This window comes from Galeopterus variegatus, unplaced genomic scaffold (assembly GCF_000696425.1).
Source record: "Galeopterus variegatus unplaced genomic scaffold, G_variegatus-3.0.2 Scaffold259, whole genome shotgun sequence".
NCBI classification, from domain to species: Eukaryota; Metazoa; Chordata; class Mammalia; order Dermoptera; family Cynocephalidae; genus Galeopterus; species Galeopterus variegatus.
The window spans coordinates 242,360-266,430 of NW_007726370.1; the positions used below are offsets into that span (position 1 = coordinate 242,360).

Below are 24,071 nucleotides of genomic sequence, written 5' to 3' on the forward strand. Positions count from 1 at the left end.
TTTTTTTTGTTTTTTTTTTTTTTTTTTTTTTTTTTTTTTTTTTTGGTGGCTAGCTGGTACAGGGATCAAACCCTAGATTTTGGTGTGATCACCACCACACTCTAACCAACTGAGCTAACCAGCCACCCTGATTTTTGGTTTTTTGTTTTCTTGGTAAGGAAAAATATCAGTAAAACAAGAGAACATCTTCAGTTCATTTAGAAGTGAGCATCCAAGGTAAAAGAATTCTCTGTTGGACCCTTCTTCTCAAAGTTAGTCTTCCCTTCTAGTGAAATATTCTCCATAAAGTCAAAGGGATTAGCTACTCTGAAAACCTTGCTAAAACCCAGTTCCAGCCTAAACCTTTCTTCCACGACTTAAATGTAGTGCTTCATTAAGGTGAAGTTCATCCCAATGAGCTTCACAGGCAAGGCCTCCCTAAGGAACTCCTGTTCTATCCTTGCAGCATTGGTAATTATTTCTTTCACTCTCTGCTCTGATGTTTTGTGTAGAAAGTGTTTGAACGTTAGGCAGGCACAGTCACAGTGCAAGCCCTCATCTCTGCATAAGTTCATTGGAAAAAGTGAGGCCAGGCACCAGTCCTCATTTCTTGAGCCAGAATATTGATGCAGAAGAACCAGAAAAGAAGATTGCTTCCACTGCAGCAGAGGTTACAATACATTCTACATAGGTAGCCTCTTTGTCCCCAATCCAGTGCAAGGACCAATCTGCTGCCTTCTTGAAACAAGCCATCATTTCAATGGCATTGAAGAGAAATTCCCTTTCTTTGGAATTTTAATGTAAATATCAATAAGGCAACTATAGATTTCAGAATGTGTGTTTTCCATGGCAATTTGGAAGCCATAGAAACAGCAGGCTTCTGTAATCTGACTTTTCTGGCTAAATCGCTTCACCAAATTTTTATTTACTATGCCATCACTCACTGCAAAGAAAGCCAGAACATAGGATGTAAAATATCTCTCCTCAGGTTTCAAGCCTTCCCAGTGCTGAGTGTCCTTGTAAAGATCCACCACCTCGGCTGACCAAAAGGAAGCTTCGGCTTTCTTATACATTTGCCAAATATCATAGAATGGAATAGGAAAGATGACAAAATGGTGGGGGTTTTCTCTCAGGAGTCGTTTGTGCTCCACGCTGGGGGCAGGTAGATTAGTTTTCGGCTCCACAGGCTCTTGGAAGATCCTCCTTACAGTCTTGCTGGCCAGGATGTGGGTTCTGCTGAGGGCTGGGGAATGTTCTTTTTGTAGGCCAGGCTGAGCCCCTTCAGCAGGGAGAGCTGCAGCTGCTGTTGCTAGTCTGTCAGGGTGGTGAGCAGGATGTGGATGGAGAGCATGGCAGGGGCGGCAGGAGCAGGCAGATGCAGAACTCAGCAGCTGGGACCGGAGACCCACTTGGCCTGCTGGGTTTCCTGCATCAAATTTAAGTGATTAATGGCCTTGGGTAGGAAGTTGTTTCATGAAGTTTTCATGTCACTAGGTAGGCCATTTTTTCTGAATTTTGAGAATTTTAATACCCAAGTGCACGACAAGGTAAAAAGCCATGTCACAGAGACCTATAGTACTTTTTCTTCACCAGAACAGCAAAATTGGACACTGCCTAGGCCTTATTTATGGAGAATGCTAGTATTTGTTTTTGAGTTTTGCCTCTCAAACTTTTTATTTTGAAGAAATGTTGTATTCTCCAAAGGGATTTACAGAATTGGAACTTTTTTTGGATAGACAAAAAAAGGAATTGCTTGCAGTAAGAGATTTAGTTGGATGCTAGAAGGAAAGGGCACTGTTTATCACTACTTTGTTATCATTGTTATCACTACTTCCATACAGTGTTTATTACATGAAATAATAATGATTTAATGATTTCAGAGTAAATGCTTGATTCCATCTTCCTCTGTCCCATCTTCTTCTGTATTCATATTGACTGTTTTAAAGGCACAGTTCTTTATCATAGTGTATGGTTTCTTCAGGTGTGGCAATGGAAAAAGCAAACTTATAGGGTATTTCAAGACAAATTCTTAGGTTTGGGAAAATCTAAGTTTTATTTAAGTTCCACCGTTTCTCACTGTGCTTCTCACAATTAATATCTACATGGTTATATTTTCAGGATAAATAGCCATGTACTTTTTCAGCTTCCTAGGCATCATCCTTCATTGACAAGATACCTTCACACACACAAAAAGCACTGTCAATTTGGTGTCTCATTTTGTTTTGGGATTTAAGCTAAAGGCTACACAAACTTGTTGTGATTTTCCAGCTTATCCTAGGTTTGATGTAAACAGACAAATGATAACATATTAATGAGCACTCTTTCACAGTAATTATAATTTTACATTATTGCAAAGTGAAACTAGTGATCCACTGCTGTCTTGTGTTTGCTTGGGATTAAACACTAGCTTAATATTATAATTTGTTTTAAAAATGAATTCCAAAAAACTATTTCAATTTTGTGTCCAGCTCCTGGATTTTCTAAAACCTATTCATAGTTTTCCAGATAAAAATCTACTCCAAATGCTCTCCCTTAGCAGTCTCATTTACTATAATTATTTCAACTATTGCCTATCAACTGATAACACCCAGATCTCTATCTCTAGCCTAAACCTCTCCTTGGAGCTTCACATCTATTCCCCAGTGTCAAGAAACCAGAAGGGTTTGGCTAAAATATTATAGTGACTATCTCTTGTCTGCTTAAAATTCTCTAGTAGCTATGTCACCAGGTTGAGTCAAGTTCCTTAACAGGCATTTAAAACGCTCTTTCTTAGGTAAAACCTTTCCAGCTTTAGTTTCTTATTTTCACCTATACTTTGTACTCCCTACTGTTCTAACTTTGCCAGTCACCATCCCTAGCAGCAATGTCTAGTTGTTATTGAAAAAAAATGACTACTTTTTTCCCCTGGGTGTTGGAACTTTGCTAGAAAAACTGTGTCAGTTGAGGCATTTCTAAAATCATGCTATCTAAATTTGCTAGGTCTTTTCTCTCACTGTTGATTACAGAATTTTTGCTCCTTTCATATTGCTCTTATTCCATTGCATTTCCAAGCTTTCTTCACTTTTTTGGTTCATTCTTTTGTTTTTTTCTCCTTTTCCCCCTTTTAGGAAATAATCCTCAGATTTTTGTTTTGTTTTTGCTAAGGTTACAATCGTCTGACTTCTTTACTATTTGCTTTGAAGTTGTTATACCTCTACCCCTACCCTACTTATATGTCTTTCATATGTCTTAGAAGAGATGTGCCCCACATTGTTATATCATCCCCTTTCATCATTTACATAACATAGATTTTATTTTTAATATCTGTAACTTTTAACATTTTGATTTTCTTTGATTGAAAGACTACAACGTCCTACTCTTTGGCTTATTATTGATCTCAGTAACATTTACAGAGCTGTGGGTAGGCATGAGGAAAGTAAGTTTGTTCAGATTCTGCTCAACATTTTGGTCTTTTTTAAGTGAATAATTTTTATCAATTTTTTTTTTTTTTTTTTTTGGTCTTTTTTCGTGTCCGGCAACGGATCGCAACCCTCAGTGTCGCGCCCGTACCGGACCGGCACCGGCAACGGGATCGCAACCCTCGGTGTCGCGCCCGCACCTCGGCTCAGCCAGTGAGCGGGAACCGGTCTGTATGTGGGATCCGAACCCTCAGCGGGAGCGCCGCCACGCTCCCAAGCGGCGCACTGTAGCAGTGTGCCACCGGGCCGGCCCTATCAATTTTTTAATCATCCTTCCACATTCATTTAAAACACAGTTATAGTGCTTTAAAAAAATGTTTTCTCAGTAAATTTAATTTTTCTTCTGCAGTACTTTTAAGTAGATTATTTTTGTGTATTTGTATTTCTTATAGCCATTTTAAAATAACTTAGTTGAATTTGTGCTCAGATATCTTTAGTTTCAAATATCCATAAGAAGAAATTAATGATCACAGGTAATGGTGCATAAAACAGAAATTGCTTAAGGATCTTTAGAGTTCTGTTGGAAATTCTGCCAGAAGTTCTGGGGGGTGAGGATGAAGGTAGGAGCAGCAAACTATTCTACAGGTCATGGAAGAGGAAAGTGAAGAAAGATTTTCCTGAAAGGGAAATCAAAAATTTCTCTCCTGCAATTTGGTGGAAGGAAAAGAAAGGTTAATCAGGATAGTATACACTCAGGGAGAAGAATACTGCATTGTTTTTGTTTTTAGCACTTGTCTAAACAAAGCAAAATTATAAAGTAAGTAAGATTACTAAATAATAAACTCAGTAGGAATATAGTGGGACTTCTTGTTATATTTTAATTGGTGAAAGTCACTGGAGGCTGATATTAGATCACATATTGCCAGTGTTCCTTTCATTAAAGCTGACATTTTGGTCAAAAACTGGAATGTTTTTTGTTTTTTAACATGAAAAATACAGGAAACACCTTCTGTGATAGAATGCAAAGCAAACACTTATTTGGATTGATATATCAGAATTTTGGAGTAGAATGAGATGTCATGATTTTACTTTTGTCATGTGGTTTAACTGTGGTAGTATACTTAAAATTTTATGTTTGTATTGATTGCAAGTTAGAGTCAAATATTGCCTTAATTTTGGGGAATAAGATAAGCAAACAAAATAAATGAATTGACTGAATTTGTGGAATTTAGAGAACTTGAGTTGAACGAATGCTTTAAAGCCATTTTTTATTTAACAAAAACCTAGTGTGCTTCTCATGTGCCAAGCAGTATTATAGACTGGCTTTCTGGAAGTCATAGTCTGCTACAGCTCTTTCTTCACTTCCCACAGATGAGTGATATAATCCTTATCTTCTCTATTCCCCAATCAGCTATTGGAACTCTCTCTTCTGATCTTTCTCTTCTGCTATAATTGTTTTACCGTTCATTCTCTCCTGCCTGTATTATTTTAACAACTTTCAACAGGTCTCCTTTCAATTTTAATTTATACTGATGCCAGGATGATTTTTGGAAAACATAAATCTGATCCTGATACTCACTTGCTTGATATTCTTCAGTGATCCTTATAACATATCATATTCCTTTGTATACCGTAAAAAGTCCTTCACAATTTTTCCCTACTTTTTCATCATGTTTTCACCTCACACACTATATTAGCTTGCAGGATACTTGCAGTTCCTTAAACTGTTTAGATTGTTTCACATTTTCATGCCTTTGATCATACTTTTCTCTCTAGTTGGTATATGGAATATTTGTTCTTTTTAAAACAATATTATTAAAATAATAAAACTACTACCACCACCAACAAACTGTTAATAGATAGTCTCTCTTATATAGCTTTTACCATGTACTGTCTTAGCTCTTCATCCTTATTTACTCATTTAGTCTTTGCAACAGCCCTATGAAGTAGGTACAGATGAGAAAACTGAGGCACAGGAAGTGTGTAACATGTCCAAGTCATGCAACCGGAAAGTGGTCTTGCCAGGTCGTGAACCCAGACATTTGACCCTGGAGTCTGTGTTCTAAGCTACTATACTACATTGCCTCTTCGTGTCTAAGACTCTGCCTACCATCACCACTTCTGGGTCCCTTTCCAGACACTCACTCTCCATCTCTCAGGAAAAATAGACCATTTCCGTGTTTGAATTTCTGCTGATTAACAGTGGAGCACTTAGGACATGTTGAATTTACACTCTTCTGTTTTGCTTTTCAAGGACAGGAATACTGTGTCTTTGTATCTCATCCTTGTATCTGCAGTGGTGGCACATATTTAATCACAAGGCAAATGGATAAATGAATACATGGATCACTGAATTTTAAAGCTGAAGGGAACCTTAGAGATTGCCCAACTTAACCTCCTTATTAGATAGATGAAGAGCCTGAGATTAAGTGTATGTGATGGGAATACAAGATTTTAATGTAGATGGTTTACCAAAGTTATGTTTTATTATTAGTGGTTGGTAAGCGATCTTATTTGCTGCAAAACTCAATCAGAACTGGTTTTATAGTTAATTGAAGAGGTAATATTGGTTTCAGATACAGCATTTAACATATACTGCTAATCCTGTGTTTGAGATCATTTGTATGTCATATCTGTTGTCAGTATGAAGCAGAAAACTTGCCTGAATCATTTGCTTTTGTGGGTCCTCTGAGTACTTTCTAATATCAGATATGTGTTTTTTTAAGAATTAGATTGGAAGGTCATAAAGAATTCTAACATGAAACCTTAGTAAAACTATATCCTGCAAAACATTGAGTAATTTTGCAAGTGTTTGTGTTTCCTGTTTTAGTTTTATGTTAAACAGTAGAAAATGTGGCAAAAATACTGATATATGGGGGATGGACATATGGAGATTAGTGACACTATTCTTTCTACTTTTTTATGTACTTAAAATTTTTATTATAAAAGATTAAAGGCTGGACATTCTAATCTCTACTTTGGCTTTATGAAACTGGAATGTTTATTTGTAAATACAGATATTCATAGGAAACTGTGTCCTTTACAATTTCTTCCTGAACTTATGCTATTATAACAGAGTAAACAAGTAATTTATGTATTTTTATTGGCTTTATATAGATAAGATTAATTTTTTCTGGTAACTGGTTTTAGGTGATGTTATATAATGTTTTTAGCTGAAGATCAATGATAGGAAACTCATATAACATATAATGTGTTATAACATATAATGTGTTTACCTTCCTGGGAGAAAAAGCCCCAAATTAGCTTACTTTTAGATTTGCATGACAAAATGACATATATACTGTTAGTCATCATTGTATATCACATTTGTTTTGCAATTATAACTTTGTTTTATTACTTCAGAAGTTCAAATTCTTTCACAAGGTTGCAGATAGAGGTTACCTTGAATGGTAGATAGGGGACCATAGGTAAATGTTAATTATTGCCAACGTCCTTCTGCTCTTATTTTCTGGTGGGCACACAGGTGTTCTTTGTAAGTGAATGGTTTAATTTAATAAAGAGCTTTATGTAGAGGAAAATTTCTAATACAAGTATTTAACAATACTCAGTACTTCAAAATATAATTGTTAGGAAGTAAACATATAGGTATGATTCCTTTATCAGTATTGAGAATTTAAAGTTAAAATTTATAGGTTAATTTCATTAATATCCATCTTATTTTAAGGGTTCTGATGACTGTCTTGTGAAAATCTGGGCAACAGATGATGGGAGATTATTAGCTACTTTAAGAGGACATGCTGCTGAAATATCAGACATGGCTGTAAACTATGAGAATACCATGATAGCAGCTGGAAGTTGTGATAAAATGATCCGAGTCTGGTGTCTTCGAACCTGTGCACCTTTGGCTGTTCTTCAGGGTCACAGTGCATCTATTACATCACTACAGGTAATTGTTTTTAGTCCCTGTAAAATTCTTTTTGGTTAAAGTAAAATTTAAATTTTAAGAAGTCACTATTATAATTCAATATATAAGTCCAGTTAAGACGAAGAAAGGAGTATGTTTGCTTTCTTAATAAATATATGGACTTTAAATAACGTAATCATATTGTGGGTGTTTTCTAACTTGCTGTTAGTTACTATTTTTATGGTAAAAAGGTGGATTTTTGGACTGTGTCACTCTTGTAAAAAATTTTTTTTCTGTGATTGTTTTTCAGTTCTCACCATTGTGCAGTGGCTCAAAGAGATATCTATCTTCTACTGGGGCAGATGGCACTATTTGTTTTTGGCTCTGGGATGCTGGAACTCTTAAAATAAAGTCAGTTACTATTTTATTTCATAGAATAAATATGTTTAATTTAATGGTTAAAATTGCTAAAGTATGAAGTAGTCAACAATAAGAATAAATTTACTTTTTATCCTTGAATAAATAATAGAAATTCTTTTTTGGCTCTTCACTGACCTCTTTCATTTTTATGCCTCCTTCTTTTTTTTCATGATTCCAAGAAAAGTTTTCTCATGTTAACATGCTTGTTTCTTTTTTTCTTATCTTTGTTCTATTCTTAGCTCTTTCCTTCAGAATATAACTTTTATTACCACTTGTTTCTGTGTGCTGCATAGTTTTGTCTCTGTAGCTCTTTTTGTTACTGAGAACCTAATCTTAAAGTTCCCAATGCTATTCTTTAGAATAATTTTAATTATTCGTGTTACTGAATCTACAAACTTTACATTTTATTGTAGATCTTTGGAAAGTTGGGGAAACAGAATCATTAAAGTTTCACTAAACTACATAAAGGTAGCTAGAGGCACCTCTCCCACCATAATAGCATTTTGTATTCATGCATTCGCTAATATTAAAATCTTGGTTTATCCAAACAAGTTGGCTGGACAGTATTACCTTTTGATTAAGGACACTGAGGCGGAGAAAGGTTAAATGACCTTTTTCATAGTTAAAACAGTTAAAAATTGGCAAGGCCAGGACTAGAGCACTTCCCTGCCATTTGGTTCTGTGCTTTCTACACCATGCCTCTTAAGTGGATCGGGAGAGGAAGTGCTGTATTGTCCCATAGGCAGTCTTTGAACAGGGAAGTAGTACACCCAGTGATTTCACAGGGTTGAAGTGGCCATTTCTGCCACTCTCAAAGTAGAAAATCATTCAGATTAGAAGGTTTATCTCAATAATTATTTCTGACCTCTGTTTATAAATTTTCAACCCAAGTTATTTAATAAAATAATTCATGTATGTCTTAGTTATTTTAAAACAGTTTTGTTTAGATAATTGTTTCTAATGCAGGGCATGCTTTTTAAACTAATGTGTATGAACATTCCTGTAGGGTGGTTCTAATGCCAGGACATTAGGGGGCCATGGTGGAGGCTTGAGTAACATAATAAAACTATATTTCATTTGAAAAAAAAATTGTGATAAAAAATGTGATTCTTTGGACAAAACAAGTTGATTTCACTTCAGTTGCATTCTTAATATTTAAAAGCTTTTTATGGACATTTAGATAAAAGTTGAAATATTTTACTGATGTGTATGGACAGTAATAATGATTAATTGTTAATTACTATTTTCCTTTGAGCGTTTTTACCTTCTTGTGTGAACCCAGTTGGGATTCCTTTGTCTTTTCCTATATTGAGAAGTGATTAGCAATCTTCAAAATAGGATAGGAACAGAAAATATATTACAAAATTAAACTCTTACCTTGCTTCTCGATGATTACATTGCTAATTACAACAATATTTTATATTTCTGGAACCTTGAGAAGTGAGTTTTTCTCATATAAATGATTTTTTTCAGAACCTTTATAGAATCGCATATAGCTCACTTACCCTAACACAATATTTTATTTATATATAAATGATTTTATATAGACATAATTAGGGAAATGTATATAATTTTTTGTTTTTTTTTAAAAAAAAAATTATCAGCATTTATAGTAATTTTAATAGCTGCATTATACTCTACTGACTTGTTCTTTGCTTAATGATTTTCCTATTTTTGGACATTAAAGGTTTTTTTAGTTATTTATAAGTAGTAGTCTTTTCTATCTGCTATTATAACTGTCCCCTAAAATTCTTTAAAGTTAGAGTCAGACATAAAATTAAGAGTAACTTCTCTTTAGATATAGGCACTGGGACACCTATTTTTCTTTCCATACTTAACACGTGGTTGATAACTGCCAAAAATTTTTGCAAGATATAGATTGTTATTGTGCTTATGTCATATAGGCTTTAATTATAGTCAAAGGCAAAAAATGTATTGAGCTATTAATGCTTTTGTATTCTCTGCTGGAGAAATGACTTCAGAATCTGTATTAATTGAAACAATCAGTTCCACTTTGGAAACCCAAATCTCTTGATGAATTCACTTTAACCTAGGGTTTATGTGTATGTAACTAACTCCCACCAGTAAAGATGCTGCTGCTCAGATGGGTAATCTGAGTGTGAGTAATCTGAGTGTCTGGGTAACTTAAAAGCTAGCCCAAGAGTTCTCTGGGTAGGAAGAATCTGTCCAAGCATATTTAGACTAGGTGTAAGGAAAATAGGAATTCTAAAATATGAAGGTGATAATGATGATTACAAATATTTATTAAGCTCTTAGTCTGCCAAGCTATTACTGAGCACTTTACATTTATTATCTCGTTAATCTTTATAATAACCCTATAAGGAAGGTACAATTATTATCTCTAGGGCAGATAGGGAAGGAAACAGGGGAACAGGCCAGGTCACACAGATAGCAGGTGGTAGTGGAGCCAGGATTTGAATACTAGAAGTATACTGTCAGGATCCCCTCTTAACCACTGTGCCAAACTAAATAGCAGTTATTCATTGATCGACTGTCTAGAACTTGTTGAACCCAATTAAAATACTAATAATGCTAATATTTATTGAGTGTGTTGGGCACTGTACTAAGTACGCACTTTATATGTATTAAACTCATTTAATTCTCCCAGTAACTCTGAGATAGGTTCTGTTGTTACCCCCATTATACATATGAGAAGACTTAGGTGAAGAAATGTTAACTTGCCTAAGATCACACACTAAGATAAATAGCAGAGTTGGAAACTGAACTTAGAGAGTCTGAGTCCAAGACCCTCTTTAAAAATGTTTCCTCATATATGCATTTAAAAATAAATTATAAGTACCCGCTTATGTGTTTTTTCTCTTTAAAAATATAATGTAATATCTGTTTAAAAATGGCAGTCTGTAAGATTATTTGCCTATTCTGGTACTGAGTTCCAAATGAATGGTTGCTTGGCATTTAAATGAGGAGTTGTACCAAAATTTAACAAAAATGTAGAGTTCAAATCCATGAGATATTAATGAAAGTAACATACTGAATTGCTTTCATAATTTTAGATTGATTTACTTAAGGTTTGTTTAATTTTGGTCTGAATAAATGTTTATGTTTTAAGAATGTTTTAATAAATATCTGTCTCTCTAAACAGGTTCTGTTGTGCTCAGCTATAATATCAGAGAGCCACATTTTAAGAAAAATTGTTACAAATGTCAATTTAAAACAATTTACAAATTTCTTAATCTTTAAAATTTTAAACTACTTTTTGTTTCATTCTATATTGGTGAGAAGAACTATTCTCATTGCTCAGAATATTTAATTTATAGATAAGAAATATTTTATCTATCTATTTTTCCCCTAGTTGATCACAAAACTGAAATTGCTCTATATTTGTTTGCTATGTATTGTGAAAGGTATGCAGTGTATTCAGGCTTAAGGCTCTAATTATTTTTGCATCTCCTCCTCTAGTAATCTGAGAAAAATTAGGTCAAAATGTTCAGTAAGTAGGGCTTCAGATATAGTCACTGTATTGAAGCATTACATACACATTGTTATTAGAGCTGGTTTTATGACTAAAATCTATAATGTAATTTTTTTCTTTAATATAGTTGATTGTAACATTAGACATTTAATGTCAGTAGTATTAATATACAACATATAACCTGTAATATTATAGAATTGATGTAAACACAGTTGAGTGTAACCTATTTTCTATAGATCACTATTTTGAATGAGCATTATATTTGACATAAAAGTCAGATAGTCTTCAGATTTTCACGAGGATAAACATAAGATTCTTAATTTTTGGAGTCTTAAAGGACATGTGTTGTTACATCAGAAAGTAAACAGAAGAGAGAAGCTTAATTAACAATATCTAATACTGGGCCGAGCCCGTGGCGCACTCGGGAGAGTGCGGCGCTGGGAGTGCAGCAGCGCTCCCGCCACGGGTTCGGATCCTATATAGGGATGACCGGTGTGCTCACAGTGCTCACTGGCTGAGCGCAGTGCGACCGGTCTCAAAAAGAACAACAACAACAAAAAAACCCCAAAAAACCAATATCTAATAATGATAAAGTTTAGTTATTGATGGTATATATAAGCCACAGAGGCAGCACCTGTTTTGCTAGTGTGTTCATATTTACAAGTAACTTATTTCCCTGTATATTTGTATGTTGTTATTCTGTTGTATGAAAAACTGAGAATATGTTCTTTTGTTTTTTGGCGGCTGGCTGGAACAGGGATCAAACTCTGAACCTTGGTGTTATCAACACCATGCTCTACCAGCTGACCTAACCGGCCAGCCCCGAGAACTTGTTAAATTTGATTAGAAGTGAGTATAACTAGTAACTGCCACCAACAGTGACTTTGGGATTGTTCCATTTGCGGATTGTTGTGTAATCAGGAGCTCCTACAAAATCTATATCTAGAATTTCTACAAGATCTGCTGATGATGACACACAATGATTTCTAAGTTGTTTTTAGGAAGGGAGCCATCTGTTGCTGCTTATTTAATTTTGTCCTCCTGCGATTATTTTTTGAAACAGCTTATTTCTGGTGTTACTGGTTCTTTTAGTCTATTCTCAATTGTTTACTTTTGTATTATAGTCCAAGACCTGCAAAATTTACAGAGCGCCCTCGGCCTGGAGTTCAAATGATCTGTTCTTCTTTTAGTGCTGGTAAGATTTTTTTTCTTTTCCCCCAATTTTCCACTTAAAGTTGTGTATTAGATAGTAGAAAACATAAAAATTATGGAAAATATGTTCTAGTAGAAAACATAAAATTTTGGACAATACTTACTGATGTATTGTAAATCAAATTCTCATACATATGCCAGAGCTAATAAGCAAACAAGAATGATCATCAAGTAACTTAGAAATATTTCATCTTTGCTGTAGTTCAGTTTATATAATCACATGACTAATGCTTTTCTTTAAGAAGACCATAATGCTCTAGTAGGAGACAATAAATAGTTTCAAAATTGACTCTGTTAAAGAATTAATTTTTAAGTTGTCTCATTGGAAGAAAGGTATTTTAAATCTGGTTTATGTTTTCATGGATTTTGGAGGTGTTCCATAGCTAAATAAAATACATTTGATTGATATATGTACATCTTTATTAATTTGCTCCAGATTGTTCTTATTTGCTATTTAGAAAGTAGTTGTAGAGCAGTGCCAATATTTCAGTTATATTTTCAGTTTATGTGGCAGCCTTTTGAGTAGATGTGAGGGTTTTTTAAACAAATTATGATCTGGATATTTGAAATGAATTGATGAGACAATTAAATGAAACATGAATAGATCCAGTATGTAATATGCCTAATATCTGTTCCTTCCATTTTTATTTTCAGTTTTACTTTATCTGTTCATTTCATAATTGTGAAAGCAGTATTACCTGAGATAAGGTATATCAAACTGATGGAGCGAGTCTGTTTTTGCCATATTAATATCCAAACATCTTCAGTTTCTGAGTTCTAGATTTCCATTGCTACTGCCATGAAGACAGTGTTCCTTCTAGTAATAATACAGATATAGGCACTCCACATGTATTCAGAGTATTCTGAATTTAAGCTTTTCTTTCAGAGATAATTTTATTTTTTTAAGGGTTCAGTGTGTATTTAGTAAAAGTACTTAAAGATTTTATAATGTATAAGCACTGTTTCCAACACTGTGGTAGAATATTGCTCTCAAGAAGGGAGGAAATTACATAAACAAATAACTAATGCAAGGTAAAATGTATGTGGCATTAAGACAAAGTCTTAAGTGAGTTCAGAGGGGAGCAGGCTCATTTGATTGCAGTGTTTGTAAAGACAAGTTGCTGAGGGAGTTGAGCCTTAAAAGTTTGTTAGGATTTTGACAGATGGGAAATGGGACGAGAAAGGATGTTAGCATAGTTTATAGGACATGTTTTCTAATGAATATGACTGATAATTTTAACGTGGTAGGATTATGTAACCACTTAGTGAAATTATGTCTTGAACAAAGCTTTTTACTTTTGTAAATATTGAAAAATTCATCCCACTCAAAGCTATACTGGCAAACTTGTTTTATAAATTCCAATTAGGTATATTATATATTTAGGATACATATGAGTGGTTTTAAAGTAAAATGTTAATTATTCAATATATATTGTAATGTTGCTTGCATTTTATTATCTAATTTTCAGAGACTTTGAAGTTGTGTTCATAAATGTTTGTTGCTGTTCTTCATAGGTGGAATGTTTTTGGCCACAGGAAGCACAGATCATATTATTAGGGTTTATTTTTTTGGATCAGGTCAGCCAGAGAAAATATCAGAATTGGAGTTTCATACTGTAAGTATTAGTGAAAGACATTAGATGGATAAAGTTTAAATGAGTTTAACAGTTTATATTCATTTGCTTTTATATCTATCTGTTTATATATAGGACAAAGTTGACAGTATCCAGTTTTCCAACACTAGCAATAGGTAAAATATTTATTTATATTTGTCTAACTTAATTTCAATTTTAAAATTATGAAATTAAGACTAGTAATAAGACTACTGGTAGTCAGATTTTATTCAGAGTTATATAGGGATTAATTGCCTAAAATAAGATCTTGACCAGTTATACTTAAAAGTAAATGTGGCCTTCACATGCATGTAAACATGTCTTTATGTCTTACTTGCAATAATGTTGGTTTATTTGAACACTTTTAAATAGGGACTTTTTAATCTGCTCTGTATATTCCCTGTATATAGAGAAGCTTTTGGTAGAGATTGAAAATGTATCACAGTGTAATATTTGAGACAGAACTGTTTGTTGATGATAAATGATGATGTATAAATTTTTCCGTGTTCTTGTTTTAAAATGAAATAAAGCTACTTCTAGACACCTTGACCAAAACAAGTCAAGTTCTATAATACTAAGAGAAAAATCAATATTTTTCCACTGGACAATTTTAATACTATTTCTAGGGTAGTAAATAGTGGCCTTGAATTACTTTTGAATGTTATTTTTGAAACTTGGCTTTGAACATTAGAACATTTGTATATCAAATTTTAAAAGCCTCTAAAGTTTCAGAAGTTTAAATTATGTGAGAGTAATTTCTATTGTATTAGAATGCTGTGTAAATAGAGATGAATGCTGTCTTTTTAAAACACAGAACTCTGAGAAAAGTGCATTTTGGTAAGTCATGTGTGATTTTTCTTTGGGGAATTGGATTCCTTTTAATATAGGTTTGTAAGTGGGAGTCGTGATGGGACAGCACGTATTTGGCAATTTAAACGAAGAGAATGGAAGAGCATTTTGTTGGATATGGCTACACGTCCATCAGGGTAAGAGAACAAATTTGAAATATTACATATTTATAGACCACTTAAGTATGTTATATTGCAGGTTGGAATGATTCTTGGCCTAGTCAAATTCCACGTTAAAATGATTCCTTTTGTGCCATAACTAGAGATTTGGTTGGAGATCATGTTGATTTTTATGAAATGATTTATTGCCATATATGAGAAGATGTGCATTAATGTTCAATTCAGTTTTGTTAAGGGGATGATAGTAGTAGTGTAAGAATAGTTGTAACTTTATAAAAAGGGGAATAGTTGTAGCTTTTAATATTTTTTTCGGAAACTAGAGCATATTATAATGTTCCATCTATCACAGAGGGACGAAGTTTTATATCCAGTAGTTTTCTCCAGTCTAGATAAATTGTTACACGTTATAACTGTTATTTAGTTTTAATATTTTATCATTTACCTCTACTTGAGTTTGTGTATAGTCCTCTCGGATGGAAGAGCAGAGCAGTCAGCAAGAGATGATAGCAACAGTAAAGGAGAGTGAGCAGCTAGGCAGAGTTCCTGAATCTAGATGGAGTTATAGCAGTGATATTTACCCAACATTATCTGTTACTAATGGCCTTGGAGTGCTAGAATCCTGAAAATTCTAGATTTCCTGTCTCAGTGACTCAAATGGTTTTCAGTTGTTAAGTGATTATCCATGTTAATAAGTATAATTATACACTATAAGAAAGTACATTTAGGTTTTTGTTATACTAGTATTTTAATAAAGTTGGTGTAAACAAATACTGTCTCCTTCACTTTCAGCCATAACCTTCAAGGAATAGAAGATAAAATCACAAAAATGAAAGTAACTATGGTAGCTTGGGATCGACATGATAATACAGTTATAACTGCAGTTAATAACATGACTCTAAAAGTTTGGAATTCTTATACTGGTCAACTAATTCATGTCCTGATGGTGAGAAAAAAGTCTATTTTTTTTTTGGTATTACTGAAGCTGACTGCAGAATGGAATATTTTCATTGAGGAATGAAGTCTTTTATGTTAGCTAAAAACACTTGCAAGGGTAACAGGGCTTTGTGGGAAATAAAATGCAGTTAAAATAGATTTGGCTCAGAAATAACATTGTAGATGCTTGCTGTTTTTTTGGTATGTAAGGGTGTATTAATAGGATTCTCATGTTTTACTAAATGATAACAAAGCCCTGGACAGTGATACTAGTTGAGTTTCATTATTTATAGGTGGGCCAATTTGTATTTTGCTTTGCTTTTTTCTTGGCTCCTGGCCGGTACAGGTACTGAATCCCGGACTTTGGTGTTATCAGCACCACACACCAACCAACAGAACTAACTGGCCAGCCCTTATCTGTTGACAAATTTGAAGATTTTTGCCAATTTAATAATTCTTAAAATTCAGTTTCTAGAAATGTTGTCATATTGGTGTTTGTATTAGTCCATTTCCATTGCTTATAACAAAATACTTGGAACTAGGTAATTTATAAAGACAATGAAATTTATTGCTTACAGTTTCTGAGGCTGGGAAGTCCAAAGTCCATCTGATGGTCATGACAGTGACCCAGAGATCTCACATTGCAAGATGGTGGAAGCAGAGAGAACAGAGAGAGTCAGACTCTCTTCTTTTAAAGCCCTCAGAATCATGCCCCTGACCACCCTTTTTAATCCATTCACTACTGCATGGTCCTAAAATCTAACCATCTCTTCAAGGCTCCCACCTTTCAATTACCATAATAGGATTTCCCATCCTCTCAACAGTCACAGTGGGAGCAAAGTTTCTAATACATAAAACTTGAGGGACACTATTCAAGCTCCAGTGAGTTTGGGGGGAACATAACTTAATCCACTACAGTGTTTCATTAAGTTTTGTTTTTCTTTCTTTTTTAATATTTATAATCCTTTGACACTTCAAAAATATTTCAGGGTCATGAAGATGAGGTATTTGTTCTTGAGCCACACCCATTCGATCCTAGAGTTCTCTTTTCTGCTGGTCATGATGGAAATGTGATAGTGTGGGATCTGGCAAGAGGAGTCAAAATTCGATCTTATTTCAACATGGTAATTACCGGTTTCTTCGTTTTGTAGCTGTTAAAGATTCAGGGACATCTTTTGAAGGCACTCTGCATATCACAAAGGAAATCCATTTAAGAATTGGTTTTTACATTATTTCGACTTTAAAATTATACCAATAATGAATTATTTATTTTACACCTTTACTGAGATTCTAAATTTAAAAGAAAATTAATTATGCATATTATAATGTTGTGGTAACTGGTTTAGTTTTAGCAGTGGAACTTTGGCCAGAAGTTCACAAGTATGAAGGTACAATATAGATAGAGAAGAAAAAATGTTTGGAAAACTGTGTGAAGAAATTATAAGGAAATATTTATATTATATGGTTATACTTCATTAGCAGTCCTCTAGTGCAACAGAATATGATTCAAATGCACTGATTTTAAAATGAAAGCCAAAGAATCAGGTATTTCTTGCCAAGTGGTAGTATATTAGATATTTATTTGGGTTTATGCCCTTCTCTACATTTTGTTTCTTATATAGATTTTAGCTTATTTTGCCAAGTATTTGAATTGCATACATACAGCCTACCATGCAGTGTTTCTACTCCTCTCTATAACCACTACGTGAAATATAGAGGTTTCCTCAAATACTGCAGTTTACAGAGTTAATGTTTTTTTTGTTTTTGTTTTATCTGCTTTCTATATATTAGGTATACCTTTCAGTAAAGAAAGGAAGAGAAAAAAATATATTTACTTTATTTTGGCATGTTTAGATTAAAAAAAATTTACAGAACACTTTGGTAACAAATTATAAAACAATACAATTAGTTGTGTTTGGTCAGAATTAATTTGCAAAACAAGTTATTTCACAAAACAGTCATTTGTGAAGTACAATAGTTTGTGAAAAAATTACATGAAAGAGATGCTATATTTGATTGATTGTCATAATAAAGTTACTTCTATGTAGTAAGCAAGCAGACAATAAAAGGAAATTTTATTAGTGAAAGAATTAGCTTTAACTGTCTTTATGGTGATGCCTTAGTGTACATAAGGTAAGAAATAAAGTTTGTAAAATCCTCACTTTTTTAAAAGACAGTGTTATTTGGGGTGTAATGGTTAGAGATGGATGGATTTCCTTTGTGATTGTATAGAGGAGATTTTTTAAAAAGTAAATCTATAAATATGCAAAAGAATGTTTTCTGCTTTTGTATCCTTGTGTTTCTATTTTGGTCCTTTTTGGAACATCTTTTTTGAATCAGGAAATTAGTCATTTCTCAATTTGTGTTTATAGCTTCAAAAGAAAAAGTTTGTGGACTATACATTTATTAATAATTTCATCTAGTAATTTCAAATTTTCAAAGGGAATTACTGTATTGGTTGTTTGGAGAGAAAGTTTTCTCTCATAATTGAACACTGCTTTCACCTTTCAGTTATAAAGGTGAAATTTTCCTCCTCAGGTAAGTTGGTCACACTAATATTTCACCTTTTCTTTAGATATAAAAATTGCAGCACCTTGAAATTTAAATGATTTGCTCTTAGACCATTACAAATTAGTGTTGTAACCAGGAATAGGTCAGCCATTGTATTTTGTATACTCTTTAGTATACTAGCTAGGTTTTAATTACATTACTGCCTTAAAGATTGTTTGTTGTTTAATAAGAGTTTTAGAGGAAGACATTTATATATATATATAAAAAATATATTCTGCATTAAAAAAAAAAGAAAACCAGAAAATCAGCTATGCTTCATCTTAAGATACTCCCTTTTATTTTTTGTATGATTTTTAATGATTTTTAGAATGCCTCCACATATATTACCTCATTTGGGTCCATGAAAAACACTGTAATATAATTAGTACAGATTTTATCATTTCTGGTTTTATGAATGGAAAAACATTAACAAAGATGATGTGCTTGCCCAGGTTTACCTAGGTCACACAGCTATTATATGGGCACTCGGGCTTATGTTTTCTGTGTGTTGCTAATGTGTTTTTAATGCTAAAATCTAGTTATGGTTTTTTTTTTTTTGAGCTTTTCTAAATGTCATTGCATAGCTAATTTCCAACTATACCCAGTAAGTGATATGTCCAGGGGGGGTAAATGTTTTTATGATGGTATTAACTCTGAGCAGATCATTTGAGATCTTATGCTTTAACTTGATGATTTTTTTTTTTCTGTTTGTCTTTTAATTTAGAAGCTATCTAAGTGCTCTACTTCTTATTGCTCTTCACTCTTTTGTTCATTTCATTGCTTGTTTTATCTGTGGGCAAATGGAAGATAAAGCATCCAGCATCGCTATTAAAAAAATAAAAACAATTTGAAGGAGGCATAGCAGGTTGTGTTCTCACTGTCCGCTGTCATGAATGTAGAGTTTTGGCTACAATTGTAGCTGTTTGGCTCTGTGTAGCTAATCAATAAGTTTTTGAGTTACTAAAATAACATAAAACTTGACCAAGTACACATTCAGTCCTTGATGTTAACTTGCTAGTAATCACAAGTTCAATTTGTAAATGATTTTTGAGCACCACATGGCAGTTCTAGTATAGTTTCTTGGAAGATTTGAGGAATTTGAGGATGAATAATATTAGCGGAATACTCCATTTTCAGACTAGAAATGATGGAAGTTTAGATGAAGTATTACTCAGATCAAGTAATATTACATGTGAATTTTAAAATTAAAACATAAAATAAATAAGTGAATAAGTAAATTCACTTATTCCTACTGCCAGAAAATTGTATAAATTATATCTTTAAAGGAACAAAAATCTTATAAATAATTTTTTAAAAATACAGATTTTTATCAAGTATATTTTGAAAATACTGTGTTAATATTTGTCCCTTTTAAAAAAAATTAAATTTTGCATTTCAAATTTAAAATACCTTTGCAAAAGATAATGGAAATCATGTAACAAATAATTCAGTATTTGTATTAATCAGCATTTTACTGCACTTTTCTTACTATTGTGGCAATTAAAATTCTTTTTCTGAAATTTTAGAAATAGTCAAAAGTACTGTATCATCAAAAGCTTCAGTGACAAGTTGAATTTTTAATTGCCTATGTTTGATATATAGAAATTACATTTTAATTTTAAATATATTATGAGACATTAATATTTTAATATTGTATTCATAGTCATTCAGATAAATATTCTATTTTTTTTCTGTATCAGTTATGGCTTATACTTTTTAAAATTTCGTTTTCTTTATTTTAGGACCATCTAAATTTGTGAACAGATTAAAAGGTTTGAGATTGGGGATTGAGATAAAGATACTTAGTTCCTTTTATATTTATGTAATCCCCTAATTTATTTCATTTCCAAAATCTTATAAGAGGATTCTCAACTTGCTAGGGGTATCTAGAAAAACTAATGAGATTATTTTCCTTATTTTTTACTGCTAGCTTTCCTCTTAATAGAGGATCTGAATGATAAAAGCAGTTGGGGAGTGGGTCCTGGGTTTGTTTTTGTTACTTATATGACAAGGTAATATTTTAAAAGAAGCTGACACAGGGCATTAAATGGAATAGACAATGCATGTTTCTTGCATTCCACCTCCCCACTGTTGTCTCTTCTTTACTAAAAATAAAAATAAACTTTTAAAAGCATTTGTTGGAAAAGCCTTTCTTTCTTTTTCTTTCCTTTTTTTTAAATGAACTAGGAAAAGGAACTAGACAATATCGTAGAGAAAATTATGAACATAAACTAACCTTACTCTTTTAAAAAAAAAAACAAAACTAAATTCTAACTAAGTTTTAAGTTTTTCTTATCTGCATTCTTCTAGAAACCACATCAGTTATTCATGTTTCAGCTGAACAGTTCTTACATCTCTTGAGTATTTAAGGGGAAAGTAGTATATATTTGGATATTTTATTGGAGCACAAAGTGTATAATAAGAGTATTTCAAAGTAGTTGTGTGTAGCTTAACAAGCCTGTAGTTTTGTTGGCATTGGCAGGAGATAAATATCAGGATAGCTGTGCTTTGATGAGAGTTGTTCTAAACTCTAAATTAAACTATACTCCAATTAACTGCTAAAAAGCAAATAAATTATTCCCAGAAACAACTTGTGCACTCTTTGAACTGAAGTTGAGGGCCTTGTAATAATTCTTGTTCCCTGAAAAAGATAGGCAGGTTTTTATTAACATAAAGTTGTTTTATGGACATTTTTCTGTTGAATTATCATCGTACAGCTAAGTTTTAACTAAATGAATATTAAATTAATTTGAAAAGATAGGAAGAGACTCTCATACTTTCTTAGTACTAGACCATTTGAATATTATATAGTAAATAAAAGATTTTTGAAGTAAGATTTGTAGACCCCATATTAGTAGCTTTCCTCATGTCTCTGGTGCTTTTGCTTTATCTCTGTTGCTCTTTCTTTTTTATATAGCCCTAGCTGTATCTTTGAAACTCTCTCTCCCTGTATCTTTCTGTTTCTGTTGTGTTAGTCACAGCTGTAGTTTGTTGCCTCCTATCTGGTTTTGATTTTAATTGAAGAGTATAATATGTCTTTTGCTAGAAAGTGGTTTTACTGAACTTGATTTTTGCTTTACTTTTGTTTCATGGGTGAATTCCAAATAACAGTTTTTATTTAAAGTTTTCCTTATTTTTATAATTGTTCTCTTAACCTTTCTTTTACTTATGAGATTTTTAAAAAATATGTTCCAGTGTCCACTAATCCAGAACAATATGTTTCTCCTTGCAACGTTCCAAATGAGCAGAAGCTGCCAATCTACCACTCAGAATTTTTGCACATGCATACTTCTTCTGACATTAACATGTTCTCAGTGTGACCTGAATTTTAGATTTAGACAACTGTAGCTGTGCATGTATCTAGGAAAGGGAGAAATAGAAGTTCAAGATAGGTATATCTCATATCATGGTATCTTTTGTGAATCAGGATCAAGTAAGTCTTTCTTTCTATTCTCTCTGTTTCTGTCTGTCTCTCTCTCTCATCTATCATCACCTAACAAAAAAATGTCATATATCTACACTGTGTGTGTTAAAAGTACTCTCTGATGGTTCCAGTCCTTGTTTTAACATCTCTGGGTAAGAATTATTTTCGGCCCTCTGTTTGTAAGTTTTAGTTATTATCACTTTCTTTCAGGTTTCTGCAGTTTTTCAGATTCTATCTCTCATCTATATCTTGGTACCAAAGACATCTGAAAATCTCTTGCCATGAATGTGAGTTTCTCTCTCTAGCTTGTCATACTGTATTATATCTGATGAATTACTTTTATGTAGTTAATTCTTTGACATACTCCATGATCACTATTTGAGATTTGATCGATATAAGGGAAAGTATATGAATTTTTGCAGACTGTAAACATGCAGATGAAAACATTTTGATAGTAAATATTTGAGTGCTTATTTGTGTTAAGCACAAAATATGAGGACCACAAGGAAGAGTTAAGACATTGTCCTTGTTTTTAACAATCTTACAGTTAAGTTGGGGAGATTATATGTACCTTAAAAGATAAATATTAATAGTTTCTAATGGTAGCATGACAAATGAGAACAGACAGTTGCTATATCTGTAGATGTAAGGATCACTTCAGAGTGCATGGGCAGAGAAAGTATTGTTGAGGAAAAACTGGACTATAAGCCAGTAAGAAAAAGAATGAATTTTATAAATATGAGGAACATTATAAACAACAGGGTAAATGCTAAGACATGCTCATAGAGTAGTTTAGAAAGTTTGGAATAGATTTTGGAAATAGTAATGGGTCATAAGATAAAAAGCATAAGTTGAGGTAGATTGTTGATGACCTCAAATGGTTTCATAAGCCTAAAGAATTGTGAACATGGTGGGAATTTTGGTATTTATAGGATAGTCTAGAGCTAAGAGAAAAATAGTTAGCCAGTAGCAGTATTTCAGGTATGAAATTGAATAGGTTTGAGGAGAACTACTTTAATTGGTAAAGTCATAATGAAAAATTATAGGGGTGGGTAGTAGGAAATTTGTGAAGAAAAAAAATATAGAGAAGACTTGGTGCTTTGTGACTGATGCAGGGATTAGGTCTGCAAAGTGACAGTGAAGAAAGATTTAATAAATGTGTTCAGAGTGTTGAGCTTGGATGACCTTGACAACAATGGTATTATTGATGGAAATATGAAAGATGTGAGGGAAAACTTTTTTGTTTAGTTCATTTGCATATGTGTTTATTGTGTTGGACTGCCTGTGTGGAAAATGACCAGCCAGCACTTGGAGAGAGAGTACTTACGTAGACAGGCTAGGAGTAGAGAGAAAAAAATTGATATGTTTTATGTAGTCCCATATGTAGGTGTTTGCCTACTCCTGGAGAAAGAAAGGGCAAAGTAGATGGCTTGGAGCTTAACTTTGGGAAATACTCATATTTAGTGGAGTGGAGAAGGGATCACAGTCAAAAGTGTATTCAGACATCATGTTAATATCATATAAGAGAACGAAGAGGAGAATAACTTTTTAGAATTGCTTTTTAGTATTGCTGTCAGAGAAATAAGAATATGGATAAACAAAATGCTCTTAAATTTGAAATGGATTCTTTATTTTGGTAATAATTTTTTTGTTGCTTTTGATAAAAATCCAGAGCTGATTCTCCAAAATCATTTTTATATAATAAACAAATTATTTTTGTTTTATATAGTAATTTAATCCTACTCATTTTGTCAAGCCAAGTATAGCAGTTTCTTTTTTTACTTACATTTCTTTATCTTAGCACCACTTATTTTAAATAGGTATCTTTAGTTCATATGTAATAGTTATCTTAAAGATCAATATTAAAGTAATTTGATGACACCTGGACGACTGAAATGTGGATAGCTTCCTTTAAATATAGTCTTTGTTTACATAATTACTATAGTAGTGATTAGAAGGTAACCAAAGCATATTTTAAACATGCGTATGAGTGTTTTTCTTCAGTATCTAGTGTACATTGTTAATTTTCTCCCATGTTGATCAACTCTAAAGATTCTATATCCATTAGGAAAGATTTTCTAAGGGTAATTCTTAGCATACATTCCATTTCTCAGCTGTTTGACTCTTGGTGTGAGTCTATATCATAAAATTATTAGGGTATTTTAAAAGATGCATAATTTTAAATTTTGGAGTGTTTTCTAGGTAAGATGCCCCCTTCTGGTATGTTTAAAAAATAAGACAAGGTAACCCTGGAC

At 32.9% G+C, this 24,071-nt stretch overlaps 1 protein-coding gene and 1 pseudogene across 1 annotated transcript in view; one reads left to right on the forward strand and one right to left on the reverse strand.

Annotated features, from left to right (window-relative positions):
* The window catches only part of PHIP (pleckstrin homology domain interacting protein), a 132,216-nt gene that overhangs the window by 46,642 nt on the left and 61,503 nt on the right, over window positions 1–24,071 (forward strand). The window contains exons 7-14 of the mRNA XM_008566644.1: window positions 7,063–7,284; window positions 7,553–7,653; window positions 12,241–12,311; window positions 13,844–13,944; window positions 14,038–14,078; window positions 14,829–14,927; window positions 15,699–15,852; window positions 16,832–16,966. Coding sequence (XP_008564866.1) covers window positions 7,063–7,284; window positions 7,553–7,653; window positions 12,241–12,311; window positions 13,844–13,944; window positions 14,038–14,078; window positions 14,829–14,927; window positions 15,699–15,852; window positions 16,832–16,966 — 924 coding nt within the window. The remainder of the gene's footprint in view (window positions 1–7,062; window positions 7,285–7,552; window positions 7,654–12,240; window positions 12,312–13,843; window positions 13,945–14,037; window positions 14,079–14,828; window positions 14,928–15,698; window positions 15,853–16,831; window positions 16,967–24,071) is intronic.
* LOC103585642 lies at window positions 198–1,330 on the reverse strand (annotated as a pseudogene).